The following is a 24,491-nucleotide window of genomic DNA, read 5'->3' as shown; positions in this document are numbered from 1 at the left end:
CCGGAGCCTTTCCTCCTGATATCGTAATTGGGCCTATAGTTATTCCCTATGTCTCAGATAGTTTTAATTAAGTTGGAGTTAAGTTAAGTTGGAATAAGGAGTGATTCAAATAGATAAAGTATTCTACACACAATTAACATTTTAACAGCTGCGTTTATTCTTACCTATATGATTGTAAAGTGTTGCTAATTCTGGAGATATTTTGCAGCTGTTCTGTTTAGATCTCTGTAGTGGCGGTGAGTGTACCATGTTTTGTGAATTGAATCCGTGTTTTGACTAGACCGTTTTCTCTCTGTCAAAGATGGATGAGCTCACTGGCTCCTCTTGTGTAAAGTTCCACTGTCATATGAAACCCAGAATGTCAACTGACATTTGTGTGCATGTTGATTGCTTATATGTAATATGGGTGTGTAGCAAATATATGGTAGTAGGACCATGTTGTACATACTAGGAACAGTGGGATCCATTATGGATGCCTTTGGGTTAACATTGAGCAAAATGGAGGATGGACTTAGCATCCCAGACAGAGGAAATGTATTGCATGAGTAATTGTGGGTGGATGATTGAAGTCCAGACACTGAAGTAATAAGGATGTAGACAGGGCTACCTTTAGAAATCAAATGAGGGCCTTGCTAGCAAAGAGATGCAGATTAATTCTTCCTGAGCACTGTCTTTTGGTAGACTGTAGTTGTAAGGGCTGGGACTGCAATTCCTGTTCACGGTGAGGGCATTTCTAGGCAGGTTCCGCACTTTTGTCTTTCCCAGATTACTGTTTATGGAAGCTGATGACAGTCAGCTGCAGAGATCTCACACCCCACACTCCATTGTGCCCTAGTTTTGTATACTCCTGCTTTGAGGTAGACCCCTCACCTCACACAAAGACTGTGTTTGCGGAACTGCCAGAAAATTACATTTAAAAGACAACAACCTCAAACTAATTGTTAAGCCTCAGATAGTGGCTCTACATCCCCTGTCGGGAACATTTTTTATAAATGTGAGATCCCAACCACCCCTCTTGTTTCCAGTTTCAAGTTCTACGTGCCCAATGAAGCAGCAGCGTAGGAGGGGGAGGGGGGACGGTCTTCCCCGGACGGCACAAGTGATTCTCTCCGAGATCAACTCCTCAGAACTGTACCAAGACTTTGAAAGTGCTAGTACCACCTTGTCATCTGCCAGCCTACCGTGGGTCTGAGAACTGGTACTGCTGCTGCCATTACCAGAGAAGAGGAGCCTCGTTGCTGCTAAAAGGAGAGCCTGATGAGTCTGGAAGGCCGCAACTACTGTGCCTGCTTACCTGTCTGCACTCAGCCCGGAGACCACCAAAGACATTGTGCCTTTGTGCATAACCTGCCTTTTTGTCTCCACTGCTGAGGCCCCATACATTTTGAATCTGCTGTTGCAAACAGCAGGGATGCAATCTGCTCCTGCTGTATCACTAGATCTAAAACAACCATCAAGCAGGAAAAGTGTGACCTTGAGTGTGACTGGCGCAAAGGACTAAAGGCCCACAGATAGAATATGGTGCAAGGACCAAAGACTTTTTACTCAAGTGAACGTCTGCAGTGAGAACTGTTGAACTTCGTTTTGCTTTTGATTAGGGCGGTAAATAGAAAAGATCTGCACCTGTGCCTAATTTTTGCCTATGCACCACCCTGTGGGACAGTTGTCATTAGAACTCTCCTAGAATGCAGAGCAGAGGGGATACGGAAAAGGGGTGTGGCATCTTAGTGAACATTGTAACTGAGCTTACAAGCTTGTGGTTGTGATTCCTATTGAATTGTGAAGTATTTTGCTTCGCTGTGAGATTACAGTACTTTCTTTTATAAAAAAGATACAACTTTGGCTGGACAATATGTTATTTTGTCTAATGGCATAATGTTGAGTTCAGAGTCCTTGACCCCCACACTACCTCCCTGGGAAGACTTGGATTGCCCACCTCCTATCCCAGTCAAGTGTGGAAAGGGTTGTACTTGAGCCAGTTTACAGAGCCATATTAAAACAAAATCCAAGACATCAGTGGCAAACAACCTCAACTTCCTCTCATGGGACCTGGTGAACAACCTGTCCCCCGAACGGGATCCGACCCTAATGTTTGTCTGCAAGTCAGTGTGAGAAGTGTACCTTGGTATCTGATTATGTCACACCTCTATGAAAAAAGAAGTATGTTCATTTGGTCAAGGGGTAGGTGTAGTACTTCAGAATAAATCATATATATATATATTTAAATCCCACAACTGCCAGATATGACTGGAGTTCCTGCAGAATAATTTTTATGAGGTTTTTTTTTCTCAAACATATTTTTGTTGGCATTTAGTTCAGTATCCATCAGGAATTCTGACATCCATCAGTGCATACCACATCACTAAAATATAACCCATCCAAAGCAAATTTAGGTTTGTGCTTGCTGTTGTTCTTTTCCTTGGTGAGGGCCTTCAAATATGTATACTTCTTATTTGTATAAAGCTGCTAGGCAACAGAGGTAACGTACCAATTAGGCGGTGGAGTGAAAGCTCTAAAGCCATGTCAGTAATGCACAGTAATTGTCTAGGGCGTGTGGAGTATAGGTAGGGCAAGAGTGAGTGGTGGTCGGCTATTTCTTTATGGGTTTCAGGCCATTACTGCCCTCTAATTGTGTGCGAGCAGCGCTGGGACGAGGTAAATGATATGTAAGGGCGTTGCTCCGGTCTTGTCTCTTATCTTTCAGTGTACTGGGGTACAGGCGTATTATGATCTTTCTTGGGGTCTTCCCAGTGGTGACCAACCAGGTGTTCCCTCGTCAACCTTTTTAATTTCTTACTTAATTATCGTTGTCATCTCCCTTTTCCTCGCTCTGATCCCACTCTGGGTTTTCTCACGCCTCTAAGATATCTGTCTAGTGCCCTGCAATAGGGCATTGTCTCAGCCCCCTCATTTCTTCCAATGATTATAATGAGTTGACCTACTGTGCAGGAAGTTGATTCAGTGAAAACATTGTCAGGTTAGCCGTTTTACCAATAATTTACTGTGCAGTATTGTCACAACATTTACTTTACCAAGTCTGCTATGTTTTCAATTATTTATGTATCTGCACTTCTCACTACATGTAGTGGATCTTTTCAATTTTTCATTTAACCATGAAGGGGAAACTGAAAAATTGTTTGAGATGCCTTCCTGTATTAAGAAGTTACAATCATCTTAAGTTTGTAAAAGTTGAAGTGTTGTGGATATTCTATTTTGTATATAAATGATTGCCTTTTGATTTAATATTCGTTAATAGATTGGGTAACTGGTTGCACCTTCACAGGTTAAATTGGCGTATCAGGAGTCCGAGATAGTGTCCCTGCTTAAGAAGATCCCCATGGGCTGCAGTGAGATGAGTACCATTCGTGGGAGGGCGGAAGAGCTTCGGGATGGCACCCTGTGTGACTATAGACCTGTCCTTCCACTCATGCTGGCCAGCTTTATCTTTGATGTGCTGTGCAGCCCAGGTAATTTCCTCAACTATTCCTCTGTGCTAAGGTATGCATTTTCCATCTAGTTACACTAAAACACATTAGCCATGGACTGCAAAGTGCTACCATACAAGTGACCTGCTATCTTTACAAAATCTTTTTTTTGCAGATTGTGTTTCTGATATCAATTATCCTACAAAATACTAACAATATAAACTATGTTTTGGTAATTAAATAAATTACTTTGCCTTGTGATTCTGGTATGGTTGTATAGCCATGTATGTATTTATTTTCGATTATATTTGATAAATACATGTAAAGCTTTAGTTTAGGAAAACAAATCACTTTGCAGGCAATGATTTGGAGGTATTTCTGTAGTTAAGTCTCTTGTGTGGTTGCCTGCTTTTCTACTGAGCCCTTTTATCCAGGTCCATCCCCAAATTGTAATCCTACTCCTGTTTGGCCCATGAAAACATACTGCTCTGGGGTGATTAGATCAATCATATCGTAGATAACTTAAATAGAACCCGAGATCAAATGGAAGAATAGACGCAGTTCTACTTTCGAAATTGGCATCCAAGTATTGCCCAGCTATGTTAGAAAAAAAGTTGACTATGCCATAATATGTTTTTTTTGTGACTCACAAGGGCAGTAGTGGAGAATGCACTCCATTTTGGGAACGCTTGTAGTGCCACAAAGGATCTCTGCGAGAAACAACCAGGATTTAAATAATCAAAATTTTATACAAACTTAATTTGCTAGCCCATTGCATTCCTTAAATTAATGAAGAGAAATTTGCCTTCATACTACACCAGGCCCCATCCTTAACACTTAGTGATAATTAAACAGTGCAAATGTTCAGAAGAGCGAGTAAAAGCATACATAAATCATTTTAGATTTCTGTTGGAAAAAGGGAAAATATGTGGGGAATACCAATAAAATGAAAATGTCTAGGCACAGCAGTGAAAATGCATTTTCACCATCATGAAATCTTTATTAGTAGTCATGAACCAATAATCCCGTCCATGTGCTTCATTGCAAGTCAATATGAGGACACTACCTCTTCTAGAAATGTTTTTTTTTTAAATCATTTTTATTAACCGTTTTGTTTGTTTTGCACATGGATCAGTAAAACCTTACAGTCAGAGCAGCACTTATGTAACAGACGGGAAAAAGGGGAGAGAATGAATTGCCAGTAGCAAGGAACACTTAGACTAAGAACGACATAACAGTGCAAATTCAGGGTGCGTTAATTATAACCAAGTCTGTGGCAATATCTCAAGAAGTACAAAGTAGTGCTGCTAAATCTGTACATCAGATAGTATGTGAGCAGTGTGGGAACAGTGCAGTTCAAACATAACCTGGGACATAGGGTGCAACAAAATGAGGACAAAGAAAGCGAAGGAAGGGCAGGGAAGAGTCACGGAAGCCCTGTCGCCATATATCTAAATTCGCTGGAGGGCCTCAGACACCTCTAAGTTTCAGTAGTAGCTGGAATCCGTGGCACAGGGGCTGTGATTGTCCATGTGTCGGTGTTATTCCACACTTACGTCAGTGAGGGGGGGTACCCTGAGCGATTGGACTCTGTGATGCAATTGGGGATCCCGTGTCTGTGCCTGCCCCCCAAAGTTTAGAAACCATCTCATCCCATTGAGGTGCCAGGGGGAACATACGTATGCCAAGCAGGTCCTCTCTGCGTAATACTGCACCCTCCGCCCTCGTCCAATTGAGTAGGGATCTGCGCCAGGCAAGAGGGTGCGGCAGCAGGGGGATATCCATCCCTTGGTACGCAAGCTTTTGGCCGTTATGAGACTGAGGTCTAGAAACCGCGTGGCAACTCTGTATTTCTTGTTTCTACTGAAGCGGTGTAACACATGGGCCTTCCAGGTCGGGAGAATGGTGCGGGTGGTGCAACCCACGAGAGAAGTGGTCACTGTGCTCCAATAGTCAGTCAGGACTGGCAACCCCCAAAGCATTGGTATTAGGTCAGTATCTAATTGTCGGCATCGGGGACAAGCCGCATCTGCGCGTCGGAAGTACCTGTTGATGTGGTCTGGGGTAAGGTAGGCCTGATGGAGTATGAAAAATTGTATCTGTCGAAATCGTTGATTCCGGGGGATGCGGGTCGGGCCGCCGTGAGCAGCCAACCATTCCCTACCTGTAAACGCCCTACCCAGTGAAGTCTGAGTCGGGTGAGATCTGTTTCTTTGTGTTGTCGGAGTGAAGATGCGAACCAGCGTGTGAGATGTTTCCCTCTCCCCATCGTGTAGATACTACAGTGTGTGATGTATGGTAGGTTCCTGGGCAAGCGCGCCCCATTTGGAAGTTAGCATAGCTATGAGTGTTCTGTGTAGTAGGAAGTGCTCAGGATATATATTCTCTCCCGCTATGAGTTCCTGGAATGGGATGAGAGCGCCTTCTTGGAAGAGATCCCCCATATCCTCTATCCCCTCCGAAGTCCAGTGATGTAACTCCACCGCCGTCGTGTAGGTGTCTCCCCGTGTAGTTCCCAATAGCGGGATGGCGGGTGCGTATGGGATGGTGGTCCTAGTGAGGAAAAGACACCTGCGGAGGCATTTGTGCGTACAGTGAGGAGAATAACATCTGGGGGTCTATGTGTAAAGGAAGGGTGGAAAATCTGGAGAAGGTTTGTCTGTGGTAGCGGAGGTTGCTTAGAGGCCATGTCTTGTAAGTAACGGGAGGACATCCAACTGGCGATCCACTGCAGCTGGGAGGCCAGGTGTTAATGCTCGAAATTGGGTACCGTGAGGCCACCCAACTCAGTGGGCAGGCAAAGCTTTCCCATGGATACTCTATGGCGCGAGGCTCCCCATATAAAATCCTGCACCACTCTTTCCAATTGCTTAAAGAAAGGGGGTGAGATGATGAGGGACAGAGTGGCGAAATACTATAGGAGGCGGGGGAGAACCACCATCTTAACCAGGGCGATTCTACCAGATATTGCAATGGGAAGGGTTTTCCAGAACGCCATCTGAGACCGAATTGCGGTAGTAGCGCGGACAACGTTACCGTCGAAGAGATCAGCTTTGGCGCGATAGACCTGGACTCCTAGATAACGAAAAGGATCGGTTCACCAGACCACTGGTGCCCCCCGAGTGTGTAGCCCGGATCCAGGATGTCCCCTAAGAACGGGGAGAGTATGGACTTTGTCAGTTTGACTTGCAGCCCGGAGGCACGTGCAAAAAGACTAAGAGCTCGGTCAAGGGAAGGGGGAGTATCATGAAGGTCCCTGGCGTATATTAATATGTTATCCGCGTAAAGCGAAATGGTGTGTAAGCTATCGCCTAGTTCGATCCCCATATTTAAGTGAGTGCGGATGTGAGCCGCCAATGGCTCCACTGCCAATTCAAATAGTAACGGGGACAACTGGCACCCCTGCCGTGTCCCTCGTCGTACTTGAATTGGGTCTGAAAGATATGGGCCTGTCCCAACCCGAACTAATGGATTACAGTATAACAACCGTACTAAGCCTAGGAAGTAGGGACCAACCCCAAAACGTGTCAAGGCTGCAAAGAGGAAATTCCAGGCCAGTGAGTCGAAGGCCTTCTCTAGGTCTAATACCATGCAGCCGGAGCGCTGCCAGACGGTTGGGGCATATTCCGCCACTCGAAAGTAGCGGCGTAGGTTCAGGGCCGTGCTACGCTGCGGGACAAATCCATTCTGGGTATAATGTACCAGATCAGGGACTAGCGGGGCTAGCCGGTTGACCAAGACCTTCGCCAGGATCTTATTATCCGAATTCAAGATAGCAATCGCCCGGTATAAGGAACCCAATAAAATCGGTTGACCGTTCAGTCTGCCGCCTATCAGGACGTACCGCCCCATTGGGTCTGTCAGAACTTCCTTTTCTTCTCATGGGACCCCTGCCTTTACCCATATCATCACCTCTCTAGCCATGGACGAGAAATTGGTGCTGTATATTTGGCCACACCAAAGTCGGCGCAGGCAGGTGGCTTCCAAGGCTGTCAGATGTGTCTCCTGAAAAAATGCAATACTCGTCTTATGACGCTGCAAATAGGGATAAATGGCGTATCGCTTGGAAGGTGTCTGGATGCTCTTGACATTCCAAGTGAGGACGTTCAGGTCTGTCAAGGCAATTAAAGACAGCGTGCCCAGTCCGGATGTTGCGGGCCTGCCGTTTGGGGGGTTCCCTTGGACAGGGAGGCGGCAGGTCTGTAGCGTTGGCAACTCATACAGGGGAAGAAAAATAACAAGGTGAGGTCGTAAGCACCCTTGCAACTGGAAAAGAGCGGAACCCCAACATGGGGAACTGCCCAAACAATGGCGCCAAGACATGGCTACGGAACTGTTGTCGTCGTTGGACTTTGGGGGGGAGAAGAGTGCGACCAACGAATGGCAGGAGACCGTGAAAGGCCCGTCCCTTTCGAAGTACCGCAGTAAAGCTGGGTATGGGGCATCACATAAATACTATGGTGTTTTAACATTCATACAAGTCAATTTAATATCAGGACTTCGGGGGAGAGAAGGAAACCTGTAGAAGGAAGTAAGCAATGCATAATCTGTCCCTTTCAAAAACCCTCAAAAAAGCATGTGAAAAAAGGGCATCGCACAAAAGGCAAATAACAAACAAGCTTGTCTTGGATCCGTGCGGCAGTCTGTCCTTAATGCAGATTAAATATCAAATAATGCCTTCTGCAGTTCGTGGGGTGACACCCTAGAGAGGGGGACGCCTTCGCCCGCAGGGCCCCTTGACGTCCCAATCTGATTTGTTCGGGACTGGGGATGGTCAATGCATGTCCCATGGTCTTGGCCTTGCCCCCTCTGCATCGCCCTCCACGAGGATGTTCGCGAGGCCGGGACCCGTCCGATGGTTTGGGTGCCGACGCCAGACCCTGTTCCTCAAGCCAGTCCCATGTCTCAGCGGGGGAGTCAAAGTATTTTGTAGAGCCATCCTTGATAACTTGCCGGTGGGCCGGGAAGAGCAAGCGAAGGTCCAGGTCACGGAGCTGTTTTTTGACGGCAGTGAAGGTGGCTCATCTCCTTTGCAACTGAGCCCTATAATCAGGAAAGAGAGAAACCGAGACTTTTTGCACCTTCGGGCCAGGGTGTTTGCCTATAATGTGTCTGTCCCTAAAGTTCATGACTTGGAATAGGAAGGGGCAAGGGCACGCCCCAGGAGGGGGCCTACGAGCAGGTATGCGGTGGGCTTGCTCCACCACAAATTGCGGGGAGAGTGGTTTGGGAGGCATGAGCTCCTTCAATCAGGTCTCCGTGTCTTGTCCCTCCGCCCCTTCGGGAAGATTGACTACGCGCACATTGTTTCGGCGTGAACGACCCTCCGCGTCATCCACCTTATCCTCCAGGGTGCAAACGTGATCCAACAGGTCTTGGAGTACGGAGGAGCAATACTGAGACCAGGGTCGGAGATCTGCCAGTGTGGTTTCCGCATCACGAAGTCGGTCTGAAAGTTTGTGGTGGTGGGCCCGAAGTAGAGTGAAATCTGAGGTGATAGTGTCCATGCGGCCTTTCAAGGATGTGCGGGTCAGATCCAGGGCGTTGCTGATGGGTTCCACTGCTGCCAGTCCAGAGTCCAGTTTGGTGGCGATATCAGGCGGATTAATCACAGTTGTCGATCTGGGGGTCGTGAGTAATTTCCCAGCCCGGCCCCCAGGAGGCACATCACAAGAGGGGTTGTTGCGTAAGCGGCCCATGACAATCTGCTGCGCGCTCTTCATAGGAAATGAGACTGGGCCGCTAGGTCTCCGCGATGCCCCCAACTCAGAAGCCTCATTTGCGATCGAGAGTGACCTCTCCGAAATGCAGCCTCCTGCTAGACCACGGTGCGCGCCCACCGCGCGATCAGTGACCACAGTGTGAGAAGTTGGCCTGGTATATGATGTTCACTATTCTAGTGAGCACCTTGCACCAGTCCAAACAACCCGTATGGTGATGGTTGTAAAGTCAACCTTATAGACCAGCTATCCTAGTGGTAGCATGGACAAAGCAGTCTTAGGCTAACACTTCAGAGAGCATGTGAAGCCAATTGTTTTACCAATAACAATCCCTGAATACCAAATGAAAGGACACCACACAATGTATATGTCAAATATACATGTATTTATTACTAACACAACCCCTCTGCACTCTTTATGAGGTCAGAGTTCTAGATACAGCACAAGTTACTCAATAAGCATACTATAAGTTGCACAAATACAATCCTGCCCTAGGGGCCTCACGAACCATATACTAAAGAAGTGGTGTAAGAACCACTTCAGAAAAGGTGAGTAGGCCTAGGGCCTAGGAAATCGCTTGGGCTACACTGACCAACCAAAGAAATGGAAGTAGGAGAACCACAGGATGCGGGTGCAGTGTCTAAACACAAACGCGGGTTACCATAGACTTTCAATGGGAATGTAAAGTTTACAAAGTAGTTGATTTCAGACACTTCCGGGTGGACTACGGGAAAACCCAGTTAAACTAGGACACTTGGATAGTTGTTACCCACGGGAGCACCGGAGTACTCGAGTTACCTCATCCAGGGAAGCCGGGTGCATAGGTGTTCTTTTGTGTCGGGTTTCGTCGTCAAATCCTATGGAGAGCTGCAAGAAGATGCTGCAGGTGACCAGGAGGAAGATTTCCGGGTGGATCCATGGGTGCATCGAAGAAGTGAAGGACCTGAAAGCAGGGGGGCGGAGCTTGCCAGCGCCGATGGCGGACGCTTGAATCCGGAGCTCCGCGCCACCGCCTGAATTATCCTGCATTTATCCTCTCAACGGGTCCTACAGACCAAAACTCGCACCATAAGCCTGCTGAACACCTCCGGTCACGGCTGTGAGCGAAACTCCACCAGACTGCCTTGCTTTGAGCCGCCGCCGTGCGCCTAGACCATGCGTGTGCCGGGCCTCGGAGCCGCGGGCTCGAGTTGATCGCACGCCGGCTGGCGTGACGCGACGTGCGGCGCAGCGGATGGACTTGGGCCCGGAGCACACCGGACTTCCGCTGTAACTTGGAGAATCCACCCTGCAGATCTGCGACGAGTGAAGAAGAATTGCGTGGCTACCATACTGGCCACTGGTCCTGCCGTGGGGGTGAGACACGGGCGCCTGAAGAAGGCTGGCACGTAGAGGAGTGGGGGCTCTCTGGGACATTCTAACTCGACTGCCACATCCTCTGCCTTTGGGCTGCATTAATCGGTACCGGCCTTTCCCCCTTGGCTGGCGGGGGGACGGATTGAAGCGGGCCAAAACGTCGTCTCCAGTATTGCTGCCCACAGCGCCCTCGAGGTTTCTGGGGTTCTTGAGGCCTACCTGTGCTGTGTCGGGGGGACTATCGCCAGCGGAGGCGGAATATCCAGGAGCGCTTTCACGTCGGGAGTGGGGCCCCTCACTCTTGCCCAGGATCGAGCCATACTGTGGGGAAATTCTGCTGCATCACGCTGTAAGAGTGGACACGAGCCCCTGCTTTGGCGCTGACGCCCCGGGGGTACTGCCCTTTCTGCTACACCAGGCAGACCCGCCATGACCTACCGGTTCGGTGACATAGCTCACCTTTGCTGGTGGGCGTCCTGTGCACAGTTACTTACCTCGCTGTGACTCGGTGCCTCACTACAACATGGGAAAAGGGGATAAGACTCAAAGTAAACTCCCCTTCGAGAACCGTCGCGTCAGATCCTCGGAGACCCCAGAAACGAACGTCCCGCTCACACCCAGAGGGGCAGAGGGCACGATCTACACTGACATTAAAGAGTTGCTCCTCACTATGGAGAAGGGCCTACAAGACAGTATGGCGTCTATAGGTACTAAAATCGATGCCCTCACCTACCGGATGGATCGCATGGCGGAGCGGGTGGATAAGCATGCGGAGAGACTGGATATGTCTGAGCGGCGCCTGACGGAGGTAGAGGAGGCTCAAACGGAACTAGATAAGGACCGTAAACAGATTGGCAAGCTTTTGCAAGTGATACAAGACAAATCGGAGGATTTAGAGGCCCGTTCGAGACGCTCTAACATACGGATCACTGGAATAGCAGAGACCACACACACTGAAAAAATGGAAGTCTTTGATGAAAAACTCCTTCTCTCACTGCTTGGGGATGACGTCTTTTCGCCTATGTTCATTGTGGAGAGAGCACATCGCACGCTTGGTCCTCGACCGGGGTTTCCCCCAAGAGCCATCATCGCGAAACTTTTGAATTATAGGGAAAGAGACACGGCCCTCCGGATTGCTCGAGAAAAGAAGACCCTGCATTACGAGGGCTCAGAAATCTCCATTTATCCGGACTTTACTGCAAAAGTCCAAGAAGAGCGCAAGCATTTCGCTCCTTTTAAGAAACAACTGCGTGATCTTGGCCTGGACTATGCCATGCTGTACCCGGCAAAATTAAGAATCAACAGACCGGGCCATTCCCACTTCTTCACGGATCCGAAGGAACTCCAAAAGGCTTTGAAGACCTGGACTAAGGAACATCGAGGGAGCCCTAGTGGCCGGAACGGTGGAGAAGACAACAACAGCTGCCTGGAAGAACAAGACTGAGACTGTTAGCTGCAGTGCTGGTCGGGACAAGAGACGAGACTCTGCACTGGGTATGCTGTCCGGAATTGAGCCAGCCACTCGACGCCGAAGGGAACACCTCTTCTGCTCCTACCCAAGGGCCGTGCAGGGCGATCTGGCGTATCTGCAAGAGAACAGACTGCCTGGTAAATGGGTGAGACCATTCCAGATGATATAGCCCTTTGCTACTTGTACATTCCCATGTGGGACATTATGCGCGAGTAAGACTCTCCATGCTGGGTAGACAGGAGGTGTATCTCAGTACACACCTTGGATTCTGTAGACTACAGCCGCATTTGGTTTGGGGCTTTGATGGTGTTACTCTGATTACCGTTGAGACCACAAGGTTCGGCGGTGGCGCCGGGGGCGGTACACAAGTTGGGGCTTTTTTGGAGTTACTGACTTCTTTCTGACAACCTCCGCCCTAGCGCTGTGTGCTTCTGCGGCTCCCTCGGGAGCCCTTTGGTGTTATCAGGGAAGTTAGTTGGGGTGGGGAGCTGACATGATAGGCCGAGTTGGGGTTGGTCTACTGTCGGAGGGGGCTGGAACGGTTTTGGGATGGGTGTGTTCATTTAGAAAATGGAAGATGTATCGATTTCATTTACACACGAGGCCTACACAGTGCACGCAGGCGACATACATGGCGGCGACACTTATCATTTACACGAACGGCAGGAATGATGGATAAAACGGGCCACACTCCCCGTCCCAGGCTTAAGATACTCACGTGGAACGTACGTTGCCTTAATGATCATAGAAAGGTTAGGAAGGTACTTATCTACCTACAACGCCAACATATTGACTTAGCACTGATTCAGGAGACCCACCTCCCCACTAACAGCAGGATGTTGAAATGTAGGGGCCTAGTAGGGAATATAGCTTTACTACACATGCCAGGGGTGTGATGACTTGGGTAAATCCGAAATCCACACTGACACAGCACACACTGGAAGCCTATCTTGAGGGTAGATATGTTATTTCCAGGTGCGCAGGTCTTGGCCTGAGTTTGGTGATCCTAAACACTTATGGTCCCAATTTTGATTCTCCTGACTTCTATCGGGCCTTGGCGGCCAGGGCACGACAATACGATCCGCATTCCCTTCTATGGGGGGGAGACATGAACCTCACTCTTAACCCCGCCCTTGATAGGTCTGCTGGTCCACACCGTGGGCCGTCAGCGGCTGCAATCGAACTGCAGAGGACTATGACATGCCTGGGCCTTGAGGATGCGTGGCGGTCTTGCTACCCACAACAGGGAGGTTGCGGCCTTTTATAAGGCATTCAAGGACCAGCTTATCCCACATTTGTCGGTGCTATTTGATAATATTTGTGTGGAGGGAGGTATGCCGGAATTGATGAGGGAGGCGTTACTAGTGATGATCTTGAAGCCGGGCAAGCCTGGAGACGACTGTGGTTCCTATAGACCTCTCTCCTTGTTCAATGTGGACACGAAACTATTTGCCAAGGTTCTGGCTACTCGTCTGGCCCTTTTAGCACCTGAATTAGTTGCCCCTGAACAGGCGGGATTCATCCCAAGTAGGAATTTGACATACAATATTCGGACAGTCCTAGGCACGATGCAGCATGTCAGACAGGATAGGAAGGCGCTGGCGGTATTCCTAGACATGGAGAAAGCCTTTGACTCCGTTGAATGGACGTTCATGAGAAAGGTTCTCCTGAGAATGGGACTGGGGCAGCCTTTCCTCCAAATGATAGGAGCGCTGTACTCCCGGCCGCGAGCCAGGCTTAGGCTGCACGACTTGGTCACGGACTCTTTCCCAATCACGAGGGGAACTAGGCAGGGATGCCCACTCTCGCCTCTGCTGTATGCCCTTGTGGCTGAGCTCCTTGCTTGTGCTTTGAGAGAGTATAACAGCCCCAGGGGCATAAACTTCCCAAACTATAAGATAACAGTATCCATGTATGCCGACGATACGTTGCTTTACGTCCGCGACCCTGACAGCAACTTGTCTGCAGTCCTTAGAGAGGTGGTGCGTTTTGGCGCACTGTCTGGACTGAAGGTCAATTGATCAAAATCACAGGCGTTCCCCCTGACCCCAATCACACAGCACACTGTTATGGAGTACCCACTCTTGTGGACGACTGACACGATTCGATATCTAGGGGTGCACCTGCGCACAGACCCAGAGATCCTGTTTAGGGCAAATTATGGAACGGCGTTTAGCAGGCTGGAAGATGATGTGGAGGCCTGGTGCAGACTACCACTCTCCCTTCTGGGACGGATTGCCATTATGAAGATGGTGGTTCTCCCCAGATTCCTGTTCCTATTCACATCCATCCCGATGGTGCTTCCGAAGGTATTTTTCCAGAGGCTGCAACAACTATTAACGAAGCTTGCCTGGGCAGGCGGACAGCCTCGAGCCAAATGGTCACTCCTCACTCTGCCTCTCTCCATGGGGGGCCTTGGCACACCTGACCTCGAATTGTATTACAGGGTGGCGCAGGCCGCTCACCTACACACTTGGGTCCACGGGAATCGAGATATTCCACACGTAAAGATGGAGACCCTGTTTGCCAGACCCCTCACACTCCCTCACGCAGTGTTTGAAACGACAGATCGCAGGACTGGAATTCTAGATTCCATTACCTCCACGAATCACGCGTGGTCCAGTCTATTGCAGATACAAAATGGCGCGCTGCTGTACTCCCCTATAATGCCTATTGACTGGGTCAGATAGTTACCTCCTCTTCGGGAGAAAGGAGTGGTGGCTGCAGTGCAGAAGCTGAACATTAAGGTTGCAGGAGAGCTATTTGTTGATGGAGTTGTCAAAACTTGGGAACAGGCAACGACTGGCCTGGAATTGCCTTCACCGCTATTGAGATTCCAGTTTTATAGAGTCCGCCACGCGCTCTCTGAGCTTCTGGGGGGAGACATGGCGGAGCCACCTGAGGTGCGAGAGCTCACCTATATACTCAAGACCACTTCTCCCCAGAAACTAGTGTCTCACTTATACGCCCTGTCACAAGCGCACAGAGAAAACACATATACTAAAGCACGGCTGGCATGGCAGTCTGATTTACAAATGCCATTGGATGATGACATGTGGAAATACTGCTGCACCAGTACTAGGAAGCTCTCTTTGGCCGACATTGGCTGATACATTTCAAATTCTTAAATAGAATATACTACACACCGGATAGACTCCGCAGATATGGCCTACGAGCTACGGCTGACTGCGAGAGGTGCCGTGCGCCAGATGCGGGATTCTTGCACTTGGCGTGGCAATGCCCTGGCATATGGGACTTCTGGGATAAGATCTTTGCCGAAATCAGCACAGCTGTGGACACTGCCATAGAACCGGACCCTATGATGGCTCTGCAGGGGTACACTAAGCAACTGCCTACTTCTGTACGTAGAATAGTGGGCATGGGATTATTAATAGCGCGCAAGGTAGTAGCATGCTGCTGGATGAGGGGCCCTGCTCCGACTCCCAAAAGATGGATACATGAGATGGTGTATTGCTGTATGCAATCCGAGAACTATTGTGAACTCCTCCCCCCCACGAGTAGACCTAAGAACTTCTGGGGTCTTTACCAAGCTTATCTTGCGACCAAGGGGGATGGGACTGCGGACACTGCGACGCAGGACGGCTGAGTCTGGCAGGCGTTGAGGGAACTATACCTAAGGCACCTAATGCATTTCTGACCTAGAGGGCTGGCCCCTTGGAACCCTGATTGACTGCTGATGAGTATCTATGAAATTGTATGTGCTAACAATGATATGTGCTGCGTGCGCCGCCTGCCCTGCTTACTCGGTTGTTGGCTAAATGGCTGTGTGTTCTTTACAATGTAGTAGGTCGCTCGATGGATCATACAACTATGTCTTCACACCTTGGGGGGTGGGAGGGTTTTTTTTTTGGTACTTGTCTTTTGGGTCACTGTTTGTTGCCCTTCTAAAATCTTCAAAAATAAAATAATTTAAAAAAAAAGAACCTGAAAGCAGAGGGGACAGAGTCTGGGTCACTAGTTAGTGACCGGGAAGGAACCAGGAAGGAACCAGGCGATGTCGAGATGCAATCAGGTGAAGCTTGACTCTGCAGCCACGTGGACCAGGAGCCGTCGACATCGACCAGGAGCTGTATACGGACTGTCCCACGAAGGATCTCGCTGTTGGCGGTATCGGCTTCCGGATCAGAGTCAACAAGCCTTGGCAAAGGCAACCCACGCAGGAAGGGAAGATCGGCTTCCGTTCAGACCAGCAAGGTCTGGGGAGCTTCCCCTTTACAGGTAAGGAGGAGCAAGCCCAGAACAACCAGGCAAGCAGTGTTGATTCAAAAGGATGTCTTCAGGAGGGCCACTAGCCAACGGGCTAGCAACTGCGAAGACGCGTCAAGGAGAAATGCAGGCACAGGCCCCACGCGGCACTCATGGAGTGTGGAGGGCTGAGCTTCGGTGCACTTACTGCTCGGGGTTGGGGCTTCTCAAACCCCAATGCACAACTTCGAGGACGCCTCAGAAGCTGCACAAGTAGCAAAAAGCAGGTACTGCAGGATGTCCGGTCCAACGCCTCTCGTGTCCGCCACTGGTCTCAGCTTTACTGTGGATGTGGGTTGGAGTCAGAGAAGTCTGGAAGTCCAGAGGCTGCGTCGCTAAGTCTTAGGGTTCTGGCTGGAGCATCGACAAAGCAAACCGGCAATTTACTGGTGGTGGCGGTTTGCACAGGGTGGTCACTCCTTGACCACAAGGGAGATTCTTCAGTCTTCTAGTTGCAGTAGAATGTCGAAGGTCCAGAGTTTCGTTTCAGAGTTTCAGTTCAGGATAATCTAAAGTCTCTAGACTCAGCACCTAGCTTTATACTAATCTAAGGGGCTGGATTACCTGCTAGGTCCCTCCAATGGGTGGAACCTGGGAAAGGGGGTGGTTATACCCCTTTCCCTTTGTCCAGTTTCGCACCAGAGCTGGGGCTGGAGTGCCCCAGCAACTGGTTTGAACCGTGCTATGCATGGAGCACCTTGTGTGCCCCAGGCAGTGTCTCATTTCATTCAACCCACCCTGCCCCAATACACTACAGGCTGTCTGGGGAGGTGCCAGCACCTCCCAAGACAGGAAACCTATTGTCCAGGCCTCCCCTGCCGGAGTTTCGGCCAGCAGCAGGAGGTCAGACTCGTGTCTGTGGCAGCAGCATCCATTTTGTGATGCTGAGGCTCTGTTTAACTTTAACCGGGTAAAGCTACAACTACATGTCTTCTCCCTCTAGAAGGGTGGAATGCTAGCCCCGCCGCCAGAACTGGCGGGGTGGTAGTATTCCAAAGCGTATGACACCTTACACAACATGTTTTGATAAAGCCAAACCAAAGTTAGCATTCAACCGCGAGGATTATAATGCACTTAAGCGTATATGGTATGGCTATATCATAGAACAGCTATAAGGACATGGTTCTGAAAGCTGTAGACAGGCTCAGCTCATGCTAGAGCACCATCTCACATAAAACCAAGCACTCTGCCTCCAGGATTGTTGAAGCCTGCCATAGGAGTGACTTATAGGTATGTATGTGTCTATATATAATGGTAGGTATAGGAATACTATACCTAAGCAAGGGGTGATTACACAACCTTGCCCCAGATGACTGATCAGCCAGTTGTGTCAGTTTGGATGGCCAGCCAGGGGTGGCATACTACATGCTGCAGCCCCTGGTAGGCCTTGGATGCACCTATGCCCTGGGTACACTATACAGGGACTCACAAAGGTGATCCAATACCCAATTGGATATGTACCTAAAGTACATGGTATGAATTTAGAGAGAGAACATCTGGGCTGTGGGTCTGATTAGCAGGCCCACAGCCACACTAGAGTCGAAAAACCAGTGAATCAGAGCAAAAAGTGGGGGTGACCATAGGAAGCAGACCCTACTCTCCTACACACAGGTGCCTCTCCAGAAGGCAAGGCTCTCCCCACAGTAGGAGCAGCCCTGCAAACAGCAACTGTGTCTGTGTCCGCCGGGCGACGCCCCGGCCGATGGCTAGCAAAGCGCGGCCGTCAAGATATCACCAATCTCAGCCCCGTCGCCACGGTCTCCACACACGATACGGGTCCCTCCGCTGGCATTACACAGACAGGACAGCAGGAGAATGCAGTTCTCCAATAGGAGTGACTGGTGCTGGACTCCACCACTTTCCAGCAAAATCACGGAAGACCAACTACACGCAAATCTCGCTCTCATGCCACCCACCGACACCTCCAACATCGACTACGCCACTTGCAACTTCAGAAGCTGGATCAACAACTGCGCCAACACCCTCACCCCGCTGAAGAAACTCACCCACATAGACACCAAAAAGAGAGCTAGCTGGTTCACCCCAAAACTCCTAGCCTCCAAGCGAACCTGCCGTAAACTTGAGAAGAAACGGCACAATGAAAAGACACCAGACAGCCTCGCAGCCCACAAAGACGCCATCTGCAAACACCATCACTTCATCAGGTCTGCCAGGAGGACCTCCTTCAAAGACCCCCTCGACAGCAACGCACACAACAGCAAGGAGCTCTTCAACATAGTAAAGGAACTCTCCAACTCCAGCTCCAAAACCAACGACATCCCGCCGTCGCAAGCCCTGGGCGACTCCCTCGCCACCTTCCTCCACCGCAAGATCGCTGGCATCCACGACAGCTTCAACGCCCAGACAGCCCCAACAGACATTGACACTCCAGACACCCCGCACACCATCGACCACGACCCCCTGCCAGTCTGGGCCAACGTGAACAAAGATTACACCATCAAGACCATGAGCACAATCCACTCCGGCTCCCCGTCAGACCCACTCAACGCACGACATCTTCAACAAAGCCAGCAGCTCCATCACACCCCATCTGCGCAGCGTCATCAATCTCTCCTTCGAGACCGCGACCTTCCCAGAGAACTGGAAACACGCCGAGATCAACGCCCTACTCAAAAAACCCAAGGCGGACCCGAGAGACCTCAAGAACTTCCGGCCCATCTCTCTGCTTCCGTTCCCAGCCAAGGTCATCGAGAAGATCGTCAACAGACAGCTAACCCGATACCTCGAAGAAAACAGCATCCTGGACCCATCCCAGTCAGGGTTCCGCAGCAACCACAGCACCGAGACTGCCCTCATCGCCGCCACTGACGACATCAGGACCCTGCTGGACAACGGTGAGACCGCGACCCTCATCCTCCTGGACCTCTCCGTCGCCTTCGACACCGTCTGCCACGCACACTACGCACACGCCTCCACGACGCAGGGATCAGAGACAAGGCCCTGGAATGGACCACCTCCTTCCTCTCCGGCTGAACCCAGAGTCTCCGCCTCCCCCATTCTGATCCGAAGCCTCCAAGATCATCTGCGGCGTACCCCAGGGATCATCCCTCAGCTCGACACTGTTCAACATCTACATGGCCCCGCTCGCACAAGTCGCCAGACAGCTCGACCTCAACATAATCTCCTATGCCGACGACACTCAACTGATCCTCTCCCTCACTAAGGACCACCTCACCGCCAAATCCAACCTCCATGAAGGAATGAAGGCTGTCGCCGACTGGATGAAGATCAGCCGACTGAAGCTGAACACCAACCAGACGGAGGTCCTCATCCTCGGCTCCAACCCTTCAGCCTGGGACGACTCCTGGTGGCCTACGGCACTGGGAGCAGCCCCGACACCCGCCAACCACGCACGCAACATGGGAGCCATCCTCGACTCAACACTCTCCATGACCAAGCAAGTCAACGCAGTCTTCTCCTCCTGCTTCAATACCCTCCGCATGCTCCGCAAGATCTACAGGTGGATCCCGACAGATACAAGAACAGTCACCCAGGCCCTCGTCAGTAGCAGACATGACTATGGAAACGCCCTCAATGCAGGAGCCCCGGCCAAGCTCATCAAACGACTGCAACGCATTCAAAACACCTCTGAATGCCTGATCTCGACATACCACACCACACCCACATCACCCCCACCTGAGAAACCTGCACTGGCTCCCCATCAACAAGAGGATTTCCTTCAAGCTCCTCATCCACGCACACAAGGCACTCCACAAGACCGGCCCAGCCTACCTCAACAGACGAGTCTTATTCTACATCCCCAAATGCCATCTCCATTCCGCCGACCTCGCCCTCGCCACTGTCCCTCGCATCCGAAGAACAACCACCAGCGGCAGATCCTTCTCCCACCTCACCGCCAAGACCTGGAACACCCTCCCACTGAGCCTACGACAGACCCAAGACCTGCTGACCTTTTGTTCGACCAGTAGCGCCCCCCCCCCCCCTTTTCCCCTCAGCGCCTTGAGACCCTCACGAGTAAGTAGTGCACTCTACAAATTCTTGATTGACCCTCAGGTGCACCTCTCAAAGGCCAGACATGGCGTGTTGTAGTCCCTTTCCCACATCAGGCGTCTGGGCGTCTAGCACACCAGAGGGGGTCTCAGCGGACAGCACAACGGGTGAGCCAACTCACGGCAGTGAGAAGCCTGCAAGTCCAGGATGATGAGGGGTCTCTGGCCCGACCGGCCTCCCACGGCCTCCCCCAGCAAGGCCAAACCCCCCCGGCAAATCCCACGCAGACACCCGTCCATGGAGAAAACACCTCCGGGTGTGGACACGGGTATAAAGGATGGCGTGTCACAGGGCCCCGTCCTCCCCCAGATCACCGCTGGCGGGATGTCCTACCGCGGGGCGCGGAAGGGGACACCGCCGGCAACACAGTAGGCCGCGATCACTCCAGGGGGGGAAGGGACAACTCCGGGCGGCGATGACAATTCCGGACGCAGCGGGCACGAGCGTGGCCACCCCTCTAGGCCCACAGTAAGCATAGTGTTACAGCCCCAGCCCCCGTGCAGGCGAGGGCCCCTACGTCTGATCGACCCCGTGGACCCCCATCCCCCACGGACGTTGCAACTCAAGGTCAACCGCTGGGTCCGCCACTCGCTCCCAGGCAGTAGCCCTCGCAGGGGCCCCCAGGCCCGATCGGCCTCCATGGCTCACACCGTTCACCAGGCACACAAGGGCAGTTGTGACACAGCCTAGCAGGGGGCCCTAGGCCCGACCGAAACCTGTGGCCCCCCTCCGCCACCAGAAGGCACCTCGCTGCGCCCCTCGTGGGCCTACCTCTGCCGGAAGGCTTTGCTGGTCAGCTCCAACGTTAGGCCAGTGATCCCCTCAGCCGCAGCACAAGCCGCTGGATCCGGGCTCCTCCCACAGCGAGCTCCAGGGCAGCTACTGCCGACGTGAAGGAATCACATAGCGCCTCCCGCGGCATCAACAGGGCAGTATGCGGCAGCGTCAGGCAGGCACAGGGGCGCTGCGAAGCCACCCCTCACACGGAGGCAGCAGGATCGTCCCGCGTCGGTTAGCAGTTCAGCCACGCGGTGAGGCCCAGGCCCCCACAACGCAGCAGGCCACAGCTCTCAGGGCTGCTGCGGGACGAGTTCAGGACTCCAGGAACCCTCCTCTGGTAATGCGGCTCCAAGTAGGCGTGGCCGGTAAGCACTGGAGCCGGATAGAGCCCTGTGGCAGCAGGATGCTCAGGATAATCAGGGGATGAGGCACAGAGCGAAGCCACCCCTCACACGGAGGCAGCAGGATCGTCCCGCGTCGGTTAGCAGTTCAGCCACGCGGTGAGGCCCAGGCCCCCACAACGCAGCAGGCCACAGCTCTCAGGGCTGCTGCGGGACGAGTTCAGGACTCCAGGAACCCTCCTCTGGTAATGCGGCTCCAAGTAGGCGTGGCCAGTAAGCACTGGAGCCGGATAGAGCCCTGTGGCAGCAGGATGCTCAGGATAATCAGGGGATGAGGCACAGAGCGCTAGTAGGACGCGTTCACCTTCTTCGGTGCCTGGCCTCGCCCCCCTCTTCTAGACATGTTTTAATATAACTATCCTACATGGTACTATAATAGTGTTTTTTTCTTTTTAAACTAAGGGCCTAATTCAGATCTTAGGTGACTGGTTACTCAGTCACAACAGTGACGGATATCCCGTCCTCCGAAATATGAATCCCATTATATCCTGTGGGATTTATATATCTGTGGATGGGATATCCGTCACCCTTATGACGGAGTAACCCTTCCGTCAAGATCTAAATAAGACCCTAAGCCAGCTATAAAAAAAAAACAGTAAGGGGAATCTAATATCTGGTCCAATAAAACGAATGTGTAACAAAAATGAAGGGAAATTGAGCTAGCGAGGCAGAAACTTGATGATCTTGAAACAAGAACTTTGCCTAGGACTACGACTTTTGCTTGAAGATGGTCTCTTCATTCTCTTCCAGCTCTTGGAGCAGGATCTTGGAGTGCTGGTCTCTGCCTTCATAGTGATTTTCTGACGCAAATGCTGACTGTAATGACCTGTCCTCTCTGTCATTCAACATTGTATGGCATGTAGTCTATTTTCAATTAATATTTAAAAGCAATTTCTGTAGTTATTACATTTACACTTTTTTCTGTGAAAACAGTTTACCTCAGCTCCAATTTTTTTGAAGTGCCATTCATATGTCAAACAATCAATCTTATATCCTCATGACAGCTGCATGGTGTGTCTTACTGACTCACATGTATCTAAAGAAGGAGCAATATGCAATTGTTAGTTAATGATCCTATAGAAACATAAGGCACACGAGGAAGAGGAAGTGAAGATGATAAAAAAACACAGCATGAAGTATGAACGAGTAATTTTAAACTCAATGATGTTATATTTGATAGTCTGTAGGTCTCAAATTCAAATCTCAGCTGAGCCAAAATTGCTCACAGTCATGCCGATGTTCGTAATGTGAGACCCTTATAATAGGTTAAAAAAAAACTGAATTATTTACAGCACATAGAAAAAGCAGAAATGTGGTATGAAACACTATAGAAAAAAACAAGTAATTTTTGGTATTAATAGTCTGCAGCTGGGCTATTTAAAGAAGTGCTTGCCCATCATACGTCTCTTCAGTCATGAGATCCAAATAATAGCACTCTGATTCGGACCACCACCTTTCCAGCCATCAACAAAGAAACGCTCAAGGCCATGGTATAGATCCTCAGAAACATGCTGTAAAAATGGATGCATGTTAATGTTATGTTATGTAATTTGAATTTGTATGCCGCGCAGCTTCCCCGATGGGTTTTTCTGGTGCCTGCCTGAGCAGAAATGAAACACAAGAAGGAGAATTACTTATTAAACAACCAAGTTTTCAGACCTCTGCAAAAATTCCTATGAACTGTTTCATTTCGTAAAGCGAAGGGAATTCCAGAGAGAGGGACCTAGGTAGGCAAAAGACCGACCACCCATGTGCAGCAGTCTCATTCTTGGAACCGAATATTTTACTTGAGACGTGGAACGGAGAGAGCGTGCTGGTATGTAAGGATGAACTAAAGATTGAAGGTATAAAGGGGCTGAGCTGGTTTTAATCTTAAACATGTAGCTCAGGGCTTTGAATTTAATGCTATTCTCTGCCCTGAGGCAGTGAAGATTGGGTTGGAAACCAGAGATAGAAGCAGCCCTAAGAACCTGGCAGAGAAGTCTGGCAGCTACATTCTGCAGCACCTGCAATTTTTGTGTCGCATCTTTATTACCACCCAGATACAACACCTTACCGTAGTTCATCCTGAAAGTAACAAGGGCCTGGACTACGGTTCTCTGAGTGGGACCAGACAGCATCCAAAGCATTTTTTTAAAGTAATTTAAGGAGGGTAAAACAGGTGGAGGCCACTTTAGCGAGTTGCTGTTTCATTGCCAGCTTATCATCAATGATGAAGCCCAGATTGCGGACTTGATGAGACGGCTGGGGTAAAGTGCCCATTTCGGACGGCCAATGCTGGGGACCCCAAAGATCTTTTTTTTTTCCTCCTAAAATCAAGACTTCCGTTTTTTTGCCATTGACTTTTAGCAAATTCGTTTGCATCCATGATGCAGTTTTAGTCCGATCAGATTGAAGAGTAGATTACTCAGATTCTTGCACTGCAGAGAGGGGAACAAAATTATCTGGGTGTCATCTGTGTAAGAAAATAGGGACAGTCCTGCCTCCTCAGCAATTGTCACTGGAGGTCTAACATAGACGTTAAATAATAAAGGGTTTAAGACAGAGTCTTGGGGTACTCCATACGGAGATGAATGGGTTTTGGAGCTGGCCATAGAGAAAAAGACCTGGAACGTACGATTGACCAAAAAGGAATCAAGCCATTTAAGCGCAGGGCTGTCAATGCCCAGAGATTGTAAAGCTTTCAATAACATGGTGTGTGAAACCGTGTCAAATGCGGTGCTCAAATCGAGTAACATGATAGCCGCTGTGTCCCCATTATCGAAACGGTGTTCAAGCATTTCAGTAACACCTAGAAGGGTTGTTTCCGTAGAGAAACCTGCTCTAAATCCCAATTGGGAGGGGTGTAGGAAGTTATGGGATTCAATGAAATTGGCCAACTGCGAGTTAACATGCTTTTCCAGAACTTTTGAGTAGGCCGGAGGCAATAAAATTGGCCGAAAATTGGAAAGTTGTGAGGGCTCGGCATTAGCCTTCTTAAGAAGTGAAAGAACCATGGCATGCTTCCATTCAGACGGGACTGTTGCTTCATGAAGGGAGG

General features: G+C 50.2%; 1 protein-coding gene across 3 annotated transcripts in view; it reads left to right on the top strand.

Annotated features, from left to right (window-relative positions):
• Window positions 1-24,491, top strand: part of ZSWIM8 (zinc finger SWIM-type containing 8) — a 2,353,271-nt gene that overhangs the window by 1,047,577 nt on the left and 1,281,203 nt on the right. For all 3 annotated transcript variants that reach the window (XM_078643224.1, XM_078643226.1, XM_078643225.1), the window contains one exon: window positions 3,284-3,467. In XM_078643224.1, coding sequence (XP_078499350.1) covers window positions 3,284-3,467 — 184 coding nt within the window. The remainder of the gene's footprint in view (window positions 1-3,283; window positions 3,468-24,491) is intronic.

The sequence above is a fragment of the Lissotriton helveticus genome, chromosome 5_1, assembly GCF_964261635.1.
Source record: "Lissotriton helveticus chromosome 5_1, aLisHel1.1, whole genome shotgun sequence".
NCBI classification, from domain to species: Eukaryota; Metazoa; Chordata; class Amphibia; order Caudata; family Salamandridae; genus Lissotriton; species Lissotriton helveticus.
Note: the sequence above shows the minus strand (reverse complement) of the source record. Positions and strands in the feature narration are given on the sequence as shown.